Source organism: Struthio camelus, chromosome Z (genome assembly GCF_040807025.1).
Source record: "Struthio camelus isolate bStrCam1 chromosome Z, bStrCam1.hap1, whole genome shotgun sequence".
In the NCBI taxonomy this organism is placed as follows: domain Eukaryota; kingdom Metazoa; phylum Chordata; class Aves; order Struthioniformes; family Struthionidae; genus Struthio; species Struthio camelus.
This window is the reverse complement of record NC_090982.1, coordinates 37,545,844-37,566,500: the sequence shown is the minus strand read 5'-3', so window position 1 is coordinate 37,566,500 and position 20,657 is coordinate 37,545,844. Positions and strand designations below refer to the sequence as shown.

The window sequence follows — 20,657 nt, the reverse complement described above, 5'->3', positions numbered from 1 at the left end:
AAGAATTGCGACTGTCTAAGAAGGGTGTTACGAATTCTCCCTGTTTGAAGAGGATTTTCTCAGCCATCTGTGAAAAATGCTGGTTTGATTTTTACGAAGCATCTTTCTGTTTTAGAATACACCCTATTTGCTGTTTCACTGTACATCTTCCCCTTGGTTGCTTAGTGAAACCAGATATGGACGAAGCACAGGTTCCTATGAACCCCGGCTCAAGAGAGCTTTCTGCTCCGATAGCTGCAGGCCAGCTCTGCTGGTTTTTTTTTTTTTTTAAATAATAACAAACAGGGTTTGGTTTTGTCTTGTTTCAGGTTATTCTGCCCAGAAGTTAAGCAAACGGTTCCATAGCTTCTCTTACCATCCCATTTTTAAACGCCAACGTTATACTTGTCCTCTTCCGTTCTTTTGTTGTTTCACCAACCTCTCTGTTCTGAGATAACTCCCAGGTTTAAGATTGCTTTCCAGATCCTCAGGTATTCTAAGATGAAGCTTTGCGGTTTCAGCCAACTTCAGCAATATCTAACGTATGTAAGGGCTCCCTCTGGTATGTTCTTCCCTTATTTTAAATTGAATTTTTATGCCTTTGATGCTGATATATGCTGTGTTATCCAACACTTCACAACTAACTTTTCCAGAGAGAATGATAAATACGAAGGCATCTTAAAGGAAAGGAGGAAGACCTGAGTGCTCCTGTGTGTGCCTTTTAGCCTGCTTAGCATTTTTGCTTTCCTGACACACTTTCTGTGCGCTTGCAGAATGAGTTCTTTTTTCCTCTTATAACTCTAGTCATCTTGCATCTTTTTGGTCTCTGTATCCTTGTAACGTATTTTCATCCTCCTCTTCAGTAACTTGACTTATTTTGCGCTTTATGCATGCTTTCTTCTTCTATTTAAGGCCAATACAAATGTGCAATTGAATCAAGTTGGTCCGTTATTAAACCTAATGGGAAATACATGGGGATATTTCCTTCTCTTAGCCCTGCCTGGTATTGTTTCTTTGAGGAACTTCTTCTGTGGCCTCTTCCCGCCCCCCCCCCCCCCCCAAAGAAACTGGTTTCTTCGAGGAACCACTTCTTAGCTTCCTTTATCTTCCCATGGGATTTTCGCCTGCCAGTGCTCTGAGCTTATTCAAGTCTGGCAGTTCTGTGAATGTACAGCTCTGGTAAGAACAGGTGTCAGCAGTAGGTTCTCTTCTAATGCACAAAACCACCCCCCACAAACAAACAAAAAAATTAAAAAAAAAAATCTGCTTCATTGAAATGGTAGTCCTTTTCCTTATGTTGGATCTGTTATCTAGTGTTTTAGATACAAAGCAGCACGCAGAGCATCCTTCACTATGAGGAAGATTTAAAATATAACTTGGAAAACAGATGAAATGCACCAATGAGTGCATTGAAGGTGATGATATGACACCCCCCCCCCCCCCCAAAAAAAAAAAAGATTGAGAGTGAGGCTAAATAAGGGGAATGGCAAATCTTATGTCAATATCTGCTTACTAGTCTCGTGTCTGACATTGCAAGGGGAATCCTCTTCCTCATCCGTGCTCCAGAAAACATGCTTTGAAATAGAGTAAAGTATAAGAAGAGTTCAAGTCAGGACCTTTACATCAGGATAGTGATGTCCATCTCTAGAAAGTGTCTATCTAGCAAATAAACTGCACAGCCCTAAGGTGTTTGGGAATGAATGGAGAGTATAAGTATGCTACTCTCAGGGTAGTTGCAGCAGCAGGGATTTTGATGTGATGTTCAATTAGTCCAAGTAAAACTGTTTATCAGCTATGCTTATGGATTTGATTAACGCGTTAAAGCGATACTTAACCTTTCTTACTGTGATAGCAGCTAAAGGTCAGAAATCACAGGGCTCGGTTTGTTGGAGCTGCTAAATAGCAGCAGGTTAGGTTGCGCTAGCTGCTAAATAGCTGAAGTCTGTTTAAAATATTCAGAGAGGTGCTAGCTGACATAACTGCTAGCCTTGAAATTCATAGTAAAGATTACTTGAATGAGAGAAAGTTGAAATAATGATATAAAACCAGCAAGGGTTAGGCAACTTTGATTCCTTGCTTCCTTATTTTTCTATAGCTACTGTAATAAAGATGAATAAAGCTAACAATAGACTTGGCCACTAACTTTTATATAAATCTCTCTAGGCAGTATTTTTGAATGTTGTGTACTTTCCATGTAAATCTTATGGGAATAGGGAGGGAAAGGTTCCCTCCCTTCCCCCCCCCCCCCCCCCAGCCAAAACTGGAATAATTTTCACATTTAACTTCATGGCCATGCTTTGGGCTGTACATGAAGCCTGACCAAGTTTGCTTGCTTTTTTTGTTGACGTTTTCCCCCCTGCCTGCCCTGCCAAGCTGTACCTTTTTTTTTTTTAAAAAAGGAGGAAGGGAAATGACAAAGCGTGAGCTTTAGCAGGAATCAAAGTCCAGCTTGCTAGCACAGCCACAAGGGACAGCCCATTCCCCACCCTGGGACCTGATGTGACATTTCCTTTGGGTGTCGAGATTGTACCCCTCTCTGTCCTCCTCGAGCGCCCTGCTTCCAGCAATCTGGAAAGAAATCTGGACAACGCGAGCAGTGGAATAGATAGATTATTGGAGGAACGATGCCTCGGTGGTGCCAGATCACCCTCGCTTAGTGTGCCGATCTGTGCTCCTTGCCTCGCCTCTGCGGGTACATCTTCACGGCTCCCTTCTGCTCTGGCTTCCACGCGTGCTGTGGTGGGCCAGGGACACACTAGATACCATAAGGTGTATGAAACTTCGTTGGCTAATGATACGGTCCTGCAAGTAATTCATCAAATCAATCAAAGGCTACAGTTTTGCTTAGGAAAAAGAGAAAGACTAAGAGCCATTTGACGTTTCTAGCCAGAAAATCAGAATGCTAACAGAAAAACATCAAAAAAAAAAAAACCCCAAAAAAGTAAGCTCGCTTCCTTCTTTGTGAATTCTGGACACTGTCTGTTTTGTTTAAAATAGTACCCAGATGTTTTTGCCTTAAAGCAAAGCAGCGCAAACAGATGGGTTTATTCTGAGCCAAGGTAGCACCCTGGTCAAAACTGTCCGCTGAATGGTTTAACTTTAACAAAGCGCTAGTTAATCCTGTTTAGCTGCAGCTCTGCAGCATCTGCAAGCTGGGCAGAGCAAAGCCATAAGCTCTACGGGGCGCGATACCCTGGAAAGCAATGGACTTCCCTCGCAGAAATCAGATGAAAATTAATCCAAATTGGGTTAGCGTTATCTGTCACGAACTGCGTTTTCTGGTGCAGAGGGGTTCCCGCGCATAGTTGGTGCAGAGTCACATTGCGAGGGAGCAGTATACGGGCTCAGGGAGCGTGGCGGGCCATCGGCACCAGCGGAGCTGGGTTTTTCTGCCGCCGCATGAAGAACAAATCTAAATCCGCTCTTTTTGTGTGGGTAAGACTTCACCCCGTGCGTTTTTAAGTTTGTTGCGTTAACTATGACACTCGTACAATCCTTGCCCTACTTTAAAACACAAGAGACGGTTTGGCTACCTGCCTGCACTTTAAACCCCAGATTTTATTTTTCTTTCATCTTTTTCTTTGCTCTTGTGACTAATCCACCTCCATGCATGTGCACATGCACGCACACGCATATCATTCTCTGCTTTTAAACTGAAACTGTTGTTAGTGCAAAAATTCTTCTGCTTACTGGCATTTGGGGGGGGGGGAGAAGGTATTTATGGGCTTTTCCCTGGTAAAGAAACCTTTTGAAATCCAAAGCCTTTTTGTTTTAATCTAAGTTTTGCATAGCAACAGCCATTTGGGATAGCAGTAGTCAAGATGGTCCAAAAGGAGGTAAGGCATACAGGCTTATTTTAGCAATATAAGAGTTCGTTGGTATTTGTTTTATCCTTCCTGAGTTTTTTTTTTTTTTTTTTTTTAGAAGTTTGTCCATGACATCGCTCTTTACATAGAATATGAGCAGATATGCGAGTAGCCGGAGCCCATGGAGCTTACGTGGTTCTGAGAAGGTTAGCTACTAAATGTATATGAAAGATTACAAATTTCTTTATGTCCATAGTGACTAGAGAAATTAAGCTTGACTGAACTGGGAAGCTGTATTTGTAGCTATATTTCTATGTGCTTAAACTTAAGGAAATCGTAAAGTTTTATATTTTAAAAAAAAGTTTAAATGGACATAATTTCAAACCTATTTGTTCCATTGTTGTGACAAACTTGATACCCATAGTAGTGACTTGGCATCTGTGCTTCTAAACATATACCAGTACTTTAACTTTGTAGAACCTCTGATATATTCAAGTAATACAGCTATTATAAAACATAATTTGATGGCATCTTTTTTACTTTATCTACAGAAAGAATCTTCTACATTTTTTGCAGACTTTTCTTTCGGGATCTGGGGATGCAACGTCTTAATTCCACTTGGATTACTTCTCTGTTAATATGTCCTGCGGGATTTGGGCCAATGTGTGGTGATGTACAGCACTTAGTAACTAGAATGCCACAAATTACTGAATAGTCAAGTGAAAGGGTACAAAAGAAATTTTATATATATATATATATATATATATATTTTTTTTTTTGTAACTCTTGGATTTTTCTTCAGCCAAATGCAGGTCTTCTGTATCCAGCCTCCTATTCCCATTATAGGTAGAAAGTAAAGGGAGCAAACTATGAAGTATTTGTTTTTGCATGATATATTGTTTAAACAGAGTAACTTGTAGAAGTTTGCTGAAGAGAGTTCATGACCAATATTTCCTGCATATACTTTCACGTATACAAGCCTCACATCTTTTAACCCAAAAAAGTTTTAAAAAACTGCTTTGAGAATTTTTTCTCTTTTTGAGCGTAATTATAAAATAAAACGCACAAGTTGATTTTTTTTTTCTTTTGATTTTCTTTTTCTTTCCCCTTAAGAAGAGCCCTATGGCTGTAGAATATTTGGATATTTAATTTTACAAAATTCTAGATTCTCTGCAGAAGGAATTTTTATATAAGTTAGTTGACATTTTTGCCAAAGACGCAACTCTCTCCCAAAAACCTACACAATTAAGAAACATCTGTTCTTTGCACAACTTACTCCAGCTATGCGCTGCAGGAAAGTAGCAAATAAATAAAACTATAATGTTTTCAAAACTGTAATGGCATTTTCAGCAAATAAGCTATAAAGCAAATAGAGAAACAGCTTATTTTAATGTCTTTTCTAATAAAGGGTATAAAATAAAAGCGTATGACAATAATTTGGTCTCAGAGGTGTCGCATGATGATTTGAACTATAATGAAATGCTGTCAGAAAGCATGAGGCTGCAACCACAGGATTGGTTCACAAGGTGGCGGAATTACTCTTCATTTTGTGCAAGTATTTATTGCTTCAGCCACTGCTGAAGAGGTTAACGTCTCTAATTAGTCTCCCAATGTAGCCGTAAAAAGCCTACTTCCATTAAAACCCAGAAAACATAGGTAAGATAGATACTGAATATCTATCTTGTTCAGTATCTTGTATCAGGGCTTGTTGAAGACACTGGAAAGCTTACTCATTTCAATAGGATTTTAGTAGTTTCTCTGCAGAACATTTGTAATTGCTTTTGACTTTCAGAAAACTTTCTATGCAAAAATAATGTTGAAAGACCGCTTAATGTGGGCCCACTAACCTAACCTTTTACTGTTTGTTTTGAATTTGGCAATTCTCCTATATGATTATGCAGCAAATGGGATGCGTTTCCAAGGATGATACTTGAATATACCTGAACCTTTTGGGACTCATTTGCAGAGCAGTCTCGTCTACGGGACAAGACTACTAGTCCTTAAACAGGCTAAGTAACTCCTTTCTTACTCTGGCCGTCACTCTGATAGGTGATCTTGAAAAAGAGAAGTATACTGTTCATGAAGCTGGAAAATCTTCTTTTAAATGATAACTGAGCCCATAAAACGATGAGGGAACACCATGACCAACAAACATTTGCGGGGATTTTATTTAGCTTCGGTACTGAAAAAGATTCCTTTAGTAATTCCCTTTGAAACAGGCACATACACACAAACAGGGCTTGTAACTTACTGCTGAAGTGGGTAGCGATAAAGATAATCTTTAGCTTAGCCAAAACAGTACCAGGGGCCTAACTAAATAGTCCAATTAATAGCTGCTTTAAAGTGAAAGATTCACCCACCCCTATTCGGCACTGTATAATTAAGTGATGTGAGTTAGTGCTGCCGCTGGTACGCGCAGCATAGATGTAGCCAACTTCGAGGTCTTGGCCAGCATCAGCGGGGCTTCGTTTGCAAATACAGACAACATACTTGTTGTTCTATTAAGTATCTAGATTATGCATGATATACAAATTGTTTAAAAAAACAAAAAAGGAGGAATTAGTTACAGGACTTGCCAACTGTATTCAATGCCTTTTAAAAACACTCTTGCCAGGCTTTCTATGCGTGATTATCTGTATTGGACAACATATTCAACTTACTAGGAATAATAAGCTCATAATACTTAACTCTCATCTGGCTGCTTTGAAATCTTAATATGACTACTAATAAACGCAACTGGTAATAAGAACTAGGAGCTGAATTTGAAAAAAGTAACCTGACACATCCGTAATCCCACCAAACTCAATGAGAATGCTTGTAAGGAAACTCAGAAGACTTATGTACTACAGAATTGGGTTATAATTAGAAGTCTGGATATTTTGTTTTCTTAATATTTCAGTGTAATTCCTTACACTCTTAATTACAGTTGTTCAATTCAAACCATGCAACTTCTTCTCTAGGATCAGCAGGATAAAGTGTTATGATAGACATGCAAATTAAAACTGCTTTTTGCTTTGTTTTTCGCTCCCCTAGACTTGCATAACCATTGCAGAACATAATGCTATTACAGTATTTAATGCAGGAGTGAGTCAAAGTTTTATTTTAAGCCTCGTTATTTGTGCTTCATCCAGACATTTCAAGTTGCAGACTAGAACGACATTCCATTAGGTGATTTTGATGCCAAGTCTGAGGCAAAGAGATATTTGAATGAAATACCTACCAAACGGAACATCCCCCCCCCCCCCCCCCCCAAATTGGCTATAATCTTGTTAACACCCTCTTCTGCAATTCTTAAAAAATGACTACTTAAAAGAAAATATCATAGCAATATCACCAAGCCACATGCCTAGGATCAGAAGAAACAGTATTTTATAAGACTTCTGGCCTTACACTTCTCCCTGAGATTTGAAGGACAAAATTCTACCTCAGGCTACACCAGTTTGAATTAATTTCATGACCTCAGGTGCGTCTCTAGTTATTCCAGATTTAGACCATCTGGTCCTATTCAAATGTTGTTAAAGTCAAAGCCGGACGTGTCACGAACTGGATATTCCTGAAATAAGGTGAACAAGTTCTCAAAACTGGACGCTGCTATGCTTTTATTTTTGGGAGGGGTGGGGAGAAAGTAGAGTGTCTGGTCTCTAATCTGTTTATTATATAATTAGCAGGGCTGCTGCTACCTGGACTAGTAAAGTGGGGTGGGGGAAACACGACTAACCTTTTCTCCTCACATCCTCATGTTGTTCTCCTGACCCTTTTCTATGAGTCGGAGAGGTAAGAAAAATGCTGAGGACCCACAATTAAGGAACAAAAGGAAGGGTTTGTCTCAGTGAGAGCTGATGTAGGCACAAGCTATGCCTTATATCTCAATGTTTTGGACTTGAAAGATTCTTGGTTAAAAAGCATGTGTGGTATGCCAAGGGTAATTTTTTTTAAGAAATCTGTAGTTGTTTTGTGATGCATCTTGAATACATATTCTTATTATACAAAGTTCCATAACATCTTTACTGTTACACTAAAAAGATGGATAACTCGGATATCCAGAGACAAGTATTCTGAATTCTTGAACACAGTCTGAACATCTAGCACTGTTAAAGAAAGAAGGGATTTTTTTTATTTTTCGGTTGTTAAATGATTAATTTTTCCTTTGTGAACATCACATGGTTTGGTGACGCTAAAAGTTGGGGGAATGCATATGCGGGTGTGTAATTAAAACAGCTTTTGTTTCTTCTGATTTATAGTGGAGGATAATGGTTTAGTTTTCCCTCCGGGACCTATTCCTTCACCTCTGCATGCATCCTTCCATTTTTTTTTCTAGAATTCTCTTCTAAGATTTTTTTAAAATGTTCTTTTTCTTTCTTTCCTTTTAAAATGGTTGGAACAACCTTCAGAGAATGCAAAACAGTATTTTGGCAGTAAATGTAGTATAAATATTTTAAATGATCTGCATCTTGGGCAGTACCCCCAACCCTCCCCAAAAAACACAACAAAATATATTAAAAGGCTTCATGCCACTTCCTCACATGTGTCGCCTTGGCTTGTAGATGAATGTATCACTAGTGTATTAGTGTACGGTGGGCACGGCTATTGCTATTAGCAATTCACCTTGTGTTTTACCTTTCTCTTGTTTTTGTGGGTTTTTTTGTTCATTAGCGGTTTTGGAGTTTGTGGGTTGGGGGAGGGAGTGTTTTGGTTTTTCCCCACGTGAAAAAGGAGACTTTTTGTGCCCATGTTGATCAAATGGTGCCGTAACCTACGGTATTACAGCAATTATTCAGAGCTATTACGACAACTTTTCTTTTTCTAGCTTATGAGCATATTTTGTAGTCTTGGAAGCAAGCATCACATGGGTTCTTACCCTACTGCTGATCTTGCAGGGAAGGAAGAAGTAAGCAAGGCTTCTACTTTCTATCCTAATCTTTCTATCTGCAGCCAGCTCTCAGAGCACGTTGTGAAAGAAATGTTTTTGCTGAGATGGTTAAAAGAGGCTTGCCCTCGTGCCCCCTGACTGCAACTACCCCTTTTCTGAGACGGGTGTACGGGACTTAAAACAAGTTATCCTAAGAGCGAACAGAGACGCAGCATGTTGCTGAGTTCCTTTCAAAGGGAAGAACCTGCTCTGCTTAATCCTTCTGTCTGCCACTAGAAGAGTACAGCAATAAAGCGTGACAAAAGTAATAATACCGGCAACGACGCTGTATCCGCCGATATCAGACGTGTACCAGGAGCTACGAGAACCAGGCTCCTTTCACCGACAATTCTGCAGGGATGAACACATGTCTTAATTCCCCTAAAACCTTCTCTACCGTCTCCCAGCCCCTCTGAAGCCATTTGAAACTCTGCCTTCTTATATAAGTCCGAAGGAACTGTTGCATCCAAGCAGGAAGACGGTAGATACTGCTGTCCCCCACGTGAGACCATCTGATGTCTCCCTCAGGTAGGTGGGAGAGCTGTGTGTTCGTGTCTCCTGTTCACGAGAGAGTGCGCTTTGGCCTCGTTTCTTTGTTTTTTAAGGTTGGTGGGGGACTACCTCTATAAAGTACAGCAAACGTAAATAGTTTGAAAGAAGCAAAATAGTACATGTTAAATAAAACTTACGTATAAATTGCCAATGTAAACCTGAGAGTCATAACAATTCTTCATAAAGAAATGTAAGATCACATATAATAAACATCAAATCTGAAAGGATTTTCACAAGTACAGATTTCACAGCCGAGCCTCTAGCACGTACTTTTTCCATTCTGGTTTTAATCCAGGAATAAATTACAGCCGTACGGCATTTCACGTTTGTCTTTCATTAATTTGCCAATCAAGTATGTTCACTTCACAGGTAAAAAATGGGTTTGGTAATAGCTAGTGCTGCAAACTCATCTCGAGTCTACAATTCAAGTTACTGCTGGATTTTTGAGCAGCATGTATGTTCTCAGAAAGGTTGGGCTTTCAGTAATACCCATTTAACTTCCCTGACCTCAGATTGCAACGTGACACTATAAATGGAGCTTCAGAAGTGGTTCTGTGGACGACAGTGAAGGAGTAAAATAGTGCAAAATACTGCAATCAAATTCCTGCGCTGGGAGCTATTGTTGCTCTGGGAAGAAATGATGGTAAGAAGGTGAGTGCACAGATACGACTGAATATACACGGGGAGCCAATTTGCCTCATAAGAAAGGGTTACGTTTGTGCAAGATTTGGCTGGGACCAGTGCCCAGGAAAACCAACCGAAAAGGCTTGAATCAAATTCAGGATGATGGGTTTCGGGGTTAATAGATTGGATCTATAATTACTTTTCAGAATCAAACTGTATATTGAAATGCAGATGGCAATAAAAGTCAGTTGTTATAATAACGCAAACGCTGTGTAACAATACCAGGTTCAGCACAAACACTTGGGATTTTTGGAGCATAGGATTAAAAATAAACGCAGTTAAACCTTAGCTAATGTACTATAAAGGCAGACGATTATCCAGGTGTATCCATGAATAAGCCTATGCTTATAAAAATGTTATAGGAAGGTTAACAGTTATGACTGCTCCATAAGTGATGTGTACATGCCTACATAAGAATACTGAATGTGCAAGGGGAATTCCAAGCGCAATGTTTTCCAAAAATTTGCTCTACAAGAATACTGAAGTTTCTTTCTTCTATCAAACAAATCCATTTGTTAGCAATTTTTTTAGGCTTGGGAGCATTTTTTTTTTTTTGGGGGGGAGGGGGTAGCATTAATCTCCATTACTCTGTCTCTGTTGGCAATGTCTTGAGAGAGTTTGAATTGATCTTAGTAGCTGCTGCAGACTAAATTGCAGCTACCCCTAAGATGACTTTTTTAATTCTCACAATATGTTACCAAGATCCTATTTAAAAAAAAAAAAAGACAAGTGAGATTGTTTTCCATTTCTGAAATTCTCTAAAGCGCTCATTAATACCTCAAAATATAAATAAAACTGATTACGTGATAAAGCTGATTTTGGTCTTTCTTGGGGAAAACGTACATTGATAGCGTTTCAGTGAGTAAATGGGCCCCAGGCCAGAATGTCACTAAGCTGCTTTATCAACAAATGTAGTAGCGGCTAATTGATCTTTGATATGTGTGTGCATATATTTTATGTATGTTTGTTTATCTATTTATTTAAATCTTACTATTCCATAAAGCTCTCCTTAGAGCAAAACTTTTTAGGGCAGTTAGGTGTCTGGAGGTCTAGCCTAAGTAACAGCGCTAACATACGTGGAGAAATGAATTTCTTCTCACAGTCACTCCTAAGTTTTCTTTTAGAGGTGGCATGTTGTAGGTTTTAGCAACTAATCCCTAAAGTGGGAAAGAAATCCTACTGTTCTAACAGACTTGCTTGTTCACATAGGATATGTGGGGGCGAGTGAAATAAAGCTGGAACAGAATCCAGTTCAGTGAGCTCCCTTCTGAGGGTGGAATTAAATCAGATGCTTTCTCTTCCCTGTAGTCTGCTCCTGGGCTATGTCTGTTTCAGCTGATAGACCTATACCTTTACAGCATCTTTTCTTGAGATTATTGCCAGAGGATTCGGGACCAGCTGGATAAAAGACTGTGCCCAAAGGCAACATTTCACGGCTTACCCTCAGCCTTGCTTGCAGGGCAGCTAGCTTTGGTTGCTGCTTTTCACTTCTATCTATTGAGAAGAAACTATGAAGAGAGTTACTAGTAAGGTTATCTTGATTTAGATACCCTTTTATACACCAGATACAATCCATAGACTGAGCATCAATGTCATTCAGATGTCTCAGCGAGCTGAGGAGTGAAAACATCCAAGAATCCACTTGAGACGTTTTCCTTTTTTCCTTGTCTAGTTTTTGAAATTTTTTTCTAGTCTAGGTTTGAAGCCTTGCATGCAATTCCTAGCAGTCCACAGCTGATGGTTTTGGACTTGCACCTGAGGATAAAATGTCTTAAGACCAATGAATTAGTCTTAAGACTAATGAATGAGAGAGGAAGTTTAGGCATAACCAGCTCTGCAATGCTATCGCGTCCCTTCTGATCCCTGCAGAAGTACCACCTGTCCCTTCGCTCCTGCACTTTGTGGCTGTAGGCGACAAAATTGTTGGGTTCTGTCTGGCCAGAATTACTTTCAGAAAAGTAAAGCAATATTATTTTGGTTTAAAAGTATTACTAATGATAGTCCCATGTTTCTGCACCTCCTTCCTCAAAGGATCTCAAATTGCTTTAAAAAGGTGATTAGAGGCTGTAGAACTATTGAGGGGGAAAAAATGGGAGATTGCATTTTATTGCCATGCAAAATTTTAATTACAAAATTTTCTTTCACATTTCTGAAGCTATTCCAGCCTTGGCCTCTCCTATTCCTTTCAAACATATTCAGTGTGACACTGGCGTACTATTCCTATCAACTGCATTATAAAATATAACAAGCTAACTAGACATTCCTGATATCCAACCAAACTTGTTAAATTCTAGATTTCATTACTTCAGTGAATACAGATGCAGGATTATTGTTATTAACCACTAGATGCCACAGTTGCTTGTATAAATGCATTTGTGTGTGTGAATTAAAAAATCTGCTGAAAGATTTGTTTTTTAAGGACAGAACTTCCTGATAGCATTTCAAATTACTGGTACAACATACTGAACTAAAAACTTAAGTGCAGCTACAGCCGGACAATTTTTTTTTACTTCCTTTATATGAACACTCTTGATAATATACACCACCTTAAAGTTCACCTTCATGGTGGAAGTGTGTAAAGATCTTCACGATCATCTCTTGCAAGTCTGTCTGCTCATTTTGTGACACAAATAAGCTACCAGAGCGGGGCAGTCAGCGCAGCTGCCACCGAGTGAAGAGAGAGTCATTTTGGTGAAATTGGTTAGGAAGAGTCAGATGCTACGCCTGCGCATCCCCCTGCCAGCAAGTTGTCTGAAAACGAAGGAGAGCAGGATTAGATGATGATGGGGTCCCGTAGGTGTAAACGAGCCCTCGCTGCTGGAGAGGCTGCCTATGACTCATGGGAACGGAGCAAGATTGTGTGTAGGAAAGGAAAGGAGCGCGGAGATAGTATTTTTAAGTGGCAAATTGGTACTAAAAGCTGAGACGCTCAACATAGCAATAATGCCATGGTGAAGCCCTGTCAAAGGACAGCTATACCTAAGGTAGACAACTCCCGCAGCCTTTTTGAGCCAGCAAATCAATTCACGTGCTTAGTCAAGTCCAGCTACTCCAGTTGCCATTTAACAGCTTTTTTGTGTGTGTGTTCTCTACTGGGATCTGCCACCTCGTTGCTCATGACAAGACTTGGACAGTATTTACGTGCTTGGGCGTATTGCTAAGTTTATTGTTTTTAGTGGTGACAGCTGTGAGTGAATGCAAAAAAATTATTTAGTAGTTGACCTCTCGATAGCTAAAGACTGCGCAGAGTAGGCTTTTTTCTACCCCTCTTTTAGATGGGCAAAGCAGTTCTTGTAGTTTTGGGAAAAAAAAGCTTGAAACTTTCACAGTAAAGGTAAAGTTTCTGCACTGATTTTTCTGCCAAGTACGGAAGTGGAAAGGAAGCTCCGTTCCTCTGGTCGAGGATAATTTTAGAGACTATGTCTCCAAAAAAGAAGTTTGTCTCTCCCTACTCTTCCATCGTGCTTGCCAGCATCATGCTGTGCCAGGTTCCCTACTCCTCCTCCTCTTACCTTGGCATATATATGTCTTAACGTTTATTAAAGAGACGTTAAGAGCCAGGCAGCCCCATAAACTTTGAGAGCGACAAAAGCAGGTGATTTCGCTGACAAACGATTAAACATACGCTACTGGAGCTGCAGTCACTCGGATTTATTTCAGTGAAACGATAACGGGATGCTAAGGGCAACGCGCCTTTAGCGTCTGGGCCGGAGCTGAGCCTCCTGCCCTGTTAAATTAGGGATGCGTATGAATGCAGGGGATGGGAGGTGTGGGGGGCTAACGCCACCTGTGCGGGCGCAGTGCTGCGGCGAGGGGCCTGGAGGTTCGCTTCCCGCCGGCGACCCCGCGCCGGGCGGCCGCCCCGAGGCCGGAGCCCTCGGGGATGGGCGCAGGGGGCTCTGCCCCAGCACCCTGCAGCTCGGGGCGCTGTCTGTAGCGCACCCCAACGCGAGCCGCAGCAACAGCTGCCGTCGGGGCGGGTTAGGAGGGCTGGCTGGGGGGGCGGTTTCTCCCCGGGTGGGATGCCGCCCTCCACCTCGTCGTCCCGCCGGTGAGAAGCGGGGCGCGACGGCGGGCGCCGAGCTGCCGCGGAGCCCCCGCGCGCTGCGAGGAGCCGGTGGGCGGCACGTAAAAAAATCGCTTCCTTCCGGAGAGGCGGCGGCGCCCGCAGCTCCCGCGGTGCGGTGCCCTCCGGGGTGAGGCGCTCGGCAGCCGCGGAGGAGGCGGCGGCGGCGGAGCGGGGGCCGCGGCCGCCGTGTGGAGGAGGCTGAGCGGTGGGAGGGGCGGGGAGGGACCAGCCGCGGCCGTGACAAGGTGCCAGCGGAGCGGAGCGGAGCAGAGCGGAGGGCAGGGGCTGCCGCCGCCAGCGCTGCGGCTGCCTCGCTGCTGCCGGCCGGCCGGCCGCCCAGAAGTTTTGTGCCGGGAGCGGCGCGGGGCGGCGCGGCCGCGGTGGAGCCGCGGGACGGGGGTCGGCGGAGCCGCTGCCGGGGCCGCCCCGCCCGCGCCATGGCAGCGCGGTCCCGCCGGCCCTGGCTGAGCGTGGTGCTGGGGCTGGTGCTGGGCTTCACCGCCGCCTCCTGGCTCATCGCCCCCAAAGTGGCCGAGATGAGCGAGAGGAAGCGGCGCGGCTCCAGCCTCTGCTCCTACTACGGCCGCTCGGCGGGGCCGGCGGCGGCCGGGGGCGCCCCGGCGGGCGGCGGGCAGGCAGCGGCGGCGGCGGCGGCGCTGGGCGGCACGAGTTTTAGGAGCAGCCCCTGGGAGCTGCCGGCGGCCGAGGAGGGCACGGTGTCCAGCCCGGCGGCCGGCGAAGGGGAGCCGGAGGAGGAGGAGGAGGGCGGCGCGGGAGGCGAGAAGCGGAGCGGCCGGCCCGGCGGCGGCGGCGGCGGCAGCCACAGCCACAACGGGAGCGGCGACTGGGGCGGCGCGGCGGGCTGCGCCAAACCCCGCAACTTCCTCTACGTGGGGGTGATGACGGCCCAGAAGTACCTGGGCAGCCGGGCGGTGGCGGCGCAGCGGACGTGGGCGCCCTCGGTGCCCGGCCGCGTGGAGTTCTTCTCCAGCCAGGGCTCGGCCGCCCCGCCGGGGCCGCCGCCGCTGCCCGTCGTGGCCCTGCCCGGCGTGGACGACTCCTACCCGCCGCAGAAGAAGTCCTTCATGATGATCAAGTACATGCACGACCACTACCTGGACAAGTACGAGTGGTTCATGAGGGCCGACGACGACGTCTACATTAAAGGTGACCGGGCGGGGGGGGGGGGGGCGGTGATGGGGCGGCGCGGCCCGAGGGGGGCAGTCCCTCCCCGCCGACGGCTCGGGCCGTCCTGAGCGGCGGCGGCTGCAGTTAAGTCCGGACACTCTGATTTTTATACCCTTTTTTTTTTTTTTAAATATATACTAATAAAAGTTCTCGGTCGGTTGGCTGAAGCTGTAACCGGCCCGAGGCTGCTCGTAGAGCTGCTCCTCTGGAAAACTCTCTCCCGCGGTGCCGTGTGAGTGGTGCAGCCCCGCTGGAAAGCGATGTGCTGCAACCTGCCTCCTTCCACCGCGTGTTTGTTGCTGCCCGAGGAGGAAGGCTGCGCTCCGGTGATAGGAGCAACATCACTCTTATTGCTGCAGGCTACTGCTCTTAGCCCCCCCAAAACCGCCAAAAACCAAAACATCCCTCCCCCCCCCCCCCGAAAAGCTGATGCTGTAAGTATAAGCCTAGGGTGTGAGCACAGTGCAGTCTGGTGAAAGTTAACTTGAGGTAACTGCAGGCTTGTCTCTTTGTCGCTTGATTTGTTTGAATGGTTTAATGGGCTGCTTGCTGGTCAGCTGTCATTTCTCTGTGAAATGTATATTTGTATGTATGTAAACAAACACACACGTTTAGGTGCAGACTTAAAAGCTGGCACTTTGTTCCTTGGGCTCATCTCTGCCTTGAAGTGAGCTCTTCTTTACCTGGTGCCTAGTCAAACATATCCACCACCAACGTCAAACTTCAAAAAATACGAAAAAGGTATAAATATTAAATCACCGTTTCTTATATCGGGTAGGTAAGCCGCTTAGGAAGAAGCGTGCGAACCTTGCTTTTGAAGGTGCCTGAGTTTTACCATGCTTTTACCAGGCGCAAAATTATTCTGTGTCAAACAGGTTTATGATAGCTAACTTAGCTTTGTTCTAGTCTTTAAAAAAAAAAAATCAATCCTATTAAAATAATATCTGATGTTATATCCCCACACACTTCCTCCCCACCCTAGAGTGACACTGGCAAGCTGTCCTGCTTTAGAGAGTGTTTTCAAACTAGCAAAGGAGTATTTTCCATCAACGCACGTGGAACAGAGCAAGGTTTACGAGTAAAATTCATATTTTGATCACGTTCTGGCTTTTGGCGGAATAAAAGCATTCTCACGATATTAGTTGGGAATGTCCTTAACAAAGAGGCTGTGGAAAACGTAAACCTGTCCTCAGATGTTCTCGGTTAGGTGTCGGATGCTGCGTTGGAAGTCGCTTGCTGCGATGCTCTGAAGCGCCTGCTAGATTTAAAGAGAGCTTGAGATGCAGGAAAGCAGATGGCTGGCAGACTAGGAAGAGAAATAATAGTCGTCTTTTATGTTTTTCAGGTGAAAAATTGGAGGAGTTTCTCCGCTCGCTAAACAGCAGTAAACCTCTGTATTTGGGACAGACTGGTCTGGGGAATATTGAAGAGCTTGGAAAACTCGGGCTTGAGCCGGGAGAGAATTTCTGCATGGGAGGGCCGGGAATGATCTTCAGCCGCGAGGTGCTCCGGAGGATGGTGCCGCACATCGGCGAATGCCTCCGAGAAATGTACACCACCCACGAGGACGTGGAGGTGGGCAGGTGCGTCCGCAGGTTCGGAGGAACCCAGTGCGTTTGGTCGTACGAGGTAAGTCGCGGTACGTCGCGACGTGATGTCGGTTTGCAGGCGTTGGCGTCGGGCGGCGTAAACAGCTGTCTCTGAAATCTCTTTGCGCCGTGGTTACGTTTTGGTGCGTGCGTCCGAATGTCAACTACAGGCTGCGAGGTGTTCACAGCACCTCGCTGCGAGCGGGTTTATTTCTACTTGCAGCTTTCAGTTTTCCTTTGGTGACCGTTACTGTAGCTTGCGCTTGTAAGAAGCCGCGTTTTAAGTACAGCTACGCTGCAAGTCGCTAAAGCACTACCTTTAGGGTTTCTATATATAACCCCTGACATGAGGCTGCTGTAGTAAGGGTACGTTTTTAAGACTGGGATTTTAAAAATTCATTTTGTATAATCACGCAGCATATCTCTTTGTTCTGCAGTGCGCGTTCTTAAAATGCATAGCAGTGTTTGAAGAAAAATTACCTATATATATATTTTTTGTAATTATTCCAGTGCCTTTTGATAGAGTTCATTATATTCAAAAATGAAAGCCGACTGATTTTTTTTTTTTTCTGGTACAGAAACAAAATTTGTTAGGCTGCTCGCGTCTGTGTTATATTTGTAACAGTATTTCACGTAGATTTTTAACACTGTTCTTATACGCATTACAGACACGAGCAGCGTTAACGAATTTCACTACTCTGAAATTGTTTCAGGAGCAAATGCCTTCAATCAGTAGTAGCATTTTCTAAAGTAATAAGGGCGTGTTACAGTACCCGTAAAGTTTAACTGCAATGCTGTGACCAACGTCCGTGGCTGTTTCACTGGGAAGGCTGTGGCTGGTGGTGAGATTATCTCTGTAGATCAAGATGGACTAAGCGTACGCTGACGGAAAGGGTAGAGGGTGATAGCTAACGTGCTGAATATGATTTTTAGTTATTTGGACTGGTTCTTTAGCATTAGTGTATGCTTGCCCTTGTGGCACTACCTCATTAAGCAAGAAAAACCGTTTAAATGGGCCACTAAAAGAGGTTATGCGCCATTAACGCGAGAAGACAAGAGAAATAATTGGTTTTGTGCGTTAGTGTTTTCCTGACAGGAAAAGGTGGCTGTTTTGTAAAATGGGTTTAGTAGGCTACAGTGGATGTGAAGAGATGGTTGAAAGTAAACCTTAAGTAGTTAATGCTTACTGAGTAGATTAATTAGCGGTGGGAATTGTATCCTCCGCAATAGAAGTGTGTTTTTGAGAGATGGCTTCATTAAATATTGTATGTTACAATGTTTTTAAAAAACATCTACTGGTTACACTGGTAGGAGGGGAAGGTGTTTATCATGCGGGGGGACATCAGTGTTGGACTAGTACTGCTTAAATCAGGTTTTTAAACAGTGTGCTCATTTTGCAACTTGATCTTATATTCTGATATGTTTGAGATGTGTCTGAATGTGTTACTTTTAAAATCCTTAGAGGTATTTGATATCTCCTGGCCTGTATCAGGTGGCAGAATTATGATTCTGCCTTTACTTGCAAGTAGTTTCTTGGAAACTTTTTGTTTATTTTCCCGTTTCTTTTACTGGGGAGAGATCTAGGGAAGGGAAGAAAACTGCTAGTAGATAAAATTGTCCCCATGGCTGTAACTGATATTGAATGTTGGGAAGCTTTGACTCCGGACACTGAGGGTAAGTGGTACAGAGCAAAAAATAAATTTATTTTCTTCTGTTTTGGAGACCGAATTACACAACTGCCCTGAAGCTTACCTTTTCGTGGTAGGATTGGGATCTGAAAATGTAAAGTTTGTGGAATGGGACCATGCGTTTTTATAGGATCGAGAATGAAGATGATCCCAATCTTGACGGTCAGTTGTTCCTGAAGGCCCTATGACTATATAATAAAGAAAGTGTGTGTTAGATGTTGCAGTATCAGGTGTTTATTAGGGAGCAGTATGTGTCTGAGAGAAGAAACGTTGACGTTGTTGCCTGTACAGCATGTTCTCTAAGATACACAAATGATGAAGACAAAGCTATTCTTAGGATAGCATTTCAATATTAAATCTCTGTGGAAGAGAGGATGTGGAAAAAGTGTATCCCGCTGTGAGAAACCAAAACCCAGTCATTCTGAGACATGAGAAACTTGTTTTTCCCCTCTGCCTCCATTTAGAGATGCTATCAAGCAGGCTACGACTTCTGCAGACAAATTTGTTTTCTTTTTTTTTTTTTTTGATTTACATAAGATTGTTGTTTTCAGATATCTACTTCTTTTTATATAAAACACTTCAAATATCTGAGAGTGACTTTAGGCATACGCTTCACAAGAGTCTGTTGGGTCAAAGTATTTTTGCTGTGATGCAGAGTTGGAACCTTAATATTCCAGTTTCAGCAGAGCTTTGGCTATTCTGATAAGCGAAAGGATCCTTAGGTTGCCTTTGTGCTTTGGCATCATTTCATCTCTTTATTTAGTAGGTTGTTTGAAGCAGTCTGTGATACTGCACCTGAACTGATTGCGGTTTTGCACGTTGTTAAATTAGCCTGTCCTAGGTGTGACTTTTTTCCTAGGGCATTGAAACTCTTGCTGCATGTTTTCTCATGGCTGCCTTACATCAGCAGCGGGCTTTGGGTACGAAAGGGGGATCCTCCCCCCACCCCCCAAATACAAGTGCACAGATCCCAAGATTGAGGCTAGCACTTTCTGCATAGGCCGTTCAAAATTTGTCCTGAACTCTTCTTACTATGTTTAGGCTATTAAACTCCAAATGCTGTTGGACTGTAGGTCTTCATGAGCTTCACTGCTTTTGAGAACATGCCTAGCTTGTATTTACTGTGCGTTGTGTAATATAAACTGCACGCGATTCTGTTAAATTTAATAGCTGTAGAAAAGCTCTAAAAGAATTGAATCAGTGTAACATCACTTTATTATTACTTTTTCCCAAGAATTGGAACTTAAAATCTTTTTTGAGGAGGGGTTTAGGGGGGAGAAACTGAGGTGCTCATGAGAAAACTGAAATGCTAAGAGTTTTGCTGGGTGGTTGAGGGTGCGTAGGTAAGATGGACTGTCTGTCTGGGTCCATTCCCCTTCTGTTTAGGACTAGCTAGAAAGCATTAACTCTGTGTTAGGTTGTCTGCATAACGTAACTGGCAAAAGAGAGGATTAAAACTTTTGCTTTTTGGCGTGAAGATGAACAAGCATGAGAAGTGCTTGTGCAAGGCTGCAGCAAAGTTGCCCTCGCTCTGGAGCCTTGTAGAGCTGAGGTCTTGTTGGCCCAGACCTGGAGGCAGGACCGAAGCCAGCCTCTCCCACGTACCGTGTGGCTCATCTTGGAGGTGGCCAGTCTGCAAAGCTTTATTGAACATTAGCACCAGAGAAGAAGAAAAAAGGGTAGGAACAGATGAGGACGGTGGAGTGACGCTGCCCATCTCGACAGCAGGCTACGTTCAAATTGGCTGAGATCAGTAGCTGGACTACAGCCTTAAATCTAAGGCACTTCCCGGCTGCTTTAGAAAATACCTGCTGGAATCTTCTCATTTGGGATGGGTTTTCTTTCTGCTTTCTACACAAAGTTCGCCTTGGTTCTGATAGGTTTTTTCCAACTAAATTTTAGTTTAAGTGATTATCCTCCAGTTCCAATGATGCTGTAATGACTGAGGTACGATAAAGCTGGCACGTTTGTCTAAAATAAGTCTCTCTGTTTTTGTTAGGCGTTACCAACTTTTGCTTCCCAAGATCAATAATAGAGATTTAAAAGGGCCTTTTGCTCTTGCATTTTTTGGTCTAGCACAGTCTGCTCTCTTCCCCTAATTTTGAAGCTGAAAAATGTTTCTCTTTAAATGAATGCAGAGATTAGCTTTGGTGTTAGTGACTCATACTCATTTTATTTTTCTGAAATAAAAAT

The 20,657-nt window shown here is 43.4% G+C and overlaps 1 protein-coding gene across 1 annotated transcript in view; it reads left to right on the top strand.

The window, feature by feature from the left end:
• Nucleotides 1–14,436: 14,436 nt before the first annotated feature.
• LOC104150306 (chondroitin sulfate synthase 3) overlaps nt 14,437–20,657 on the top strand; it is a 160,175-nt gene continuing 153,954 nt past the window's right edge. The window contains exons 1-2 of the mRNA XM_068928597.1: nt 14,437–15,166; nt 16,533–16,816. Coding sequence (XP_068784698.1) covers nt 14,437–15,166; nt 16,533–16,816 — 1,014 coding nt within the window. The remainder of the gene's footprint in view (nt 15,167–16,532; nt 16,817–20,657) is intronic.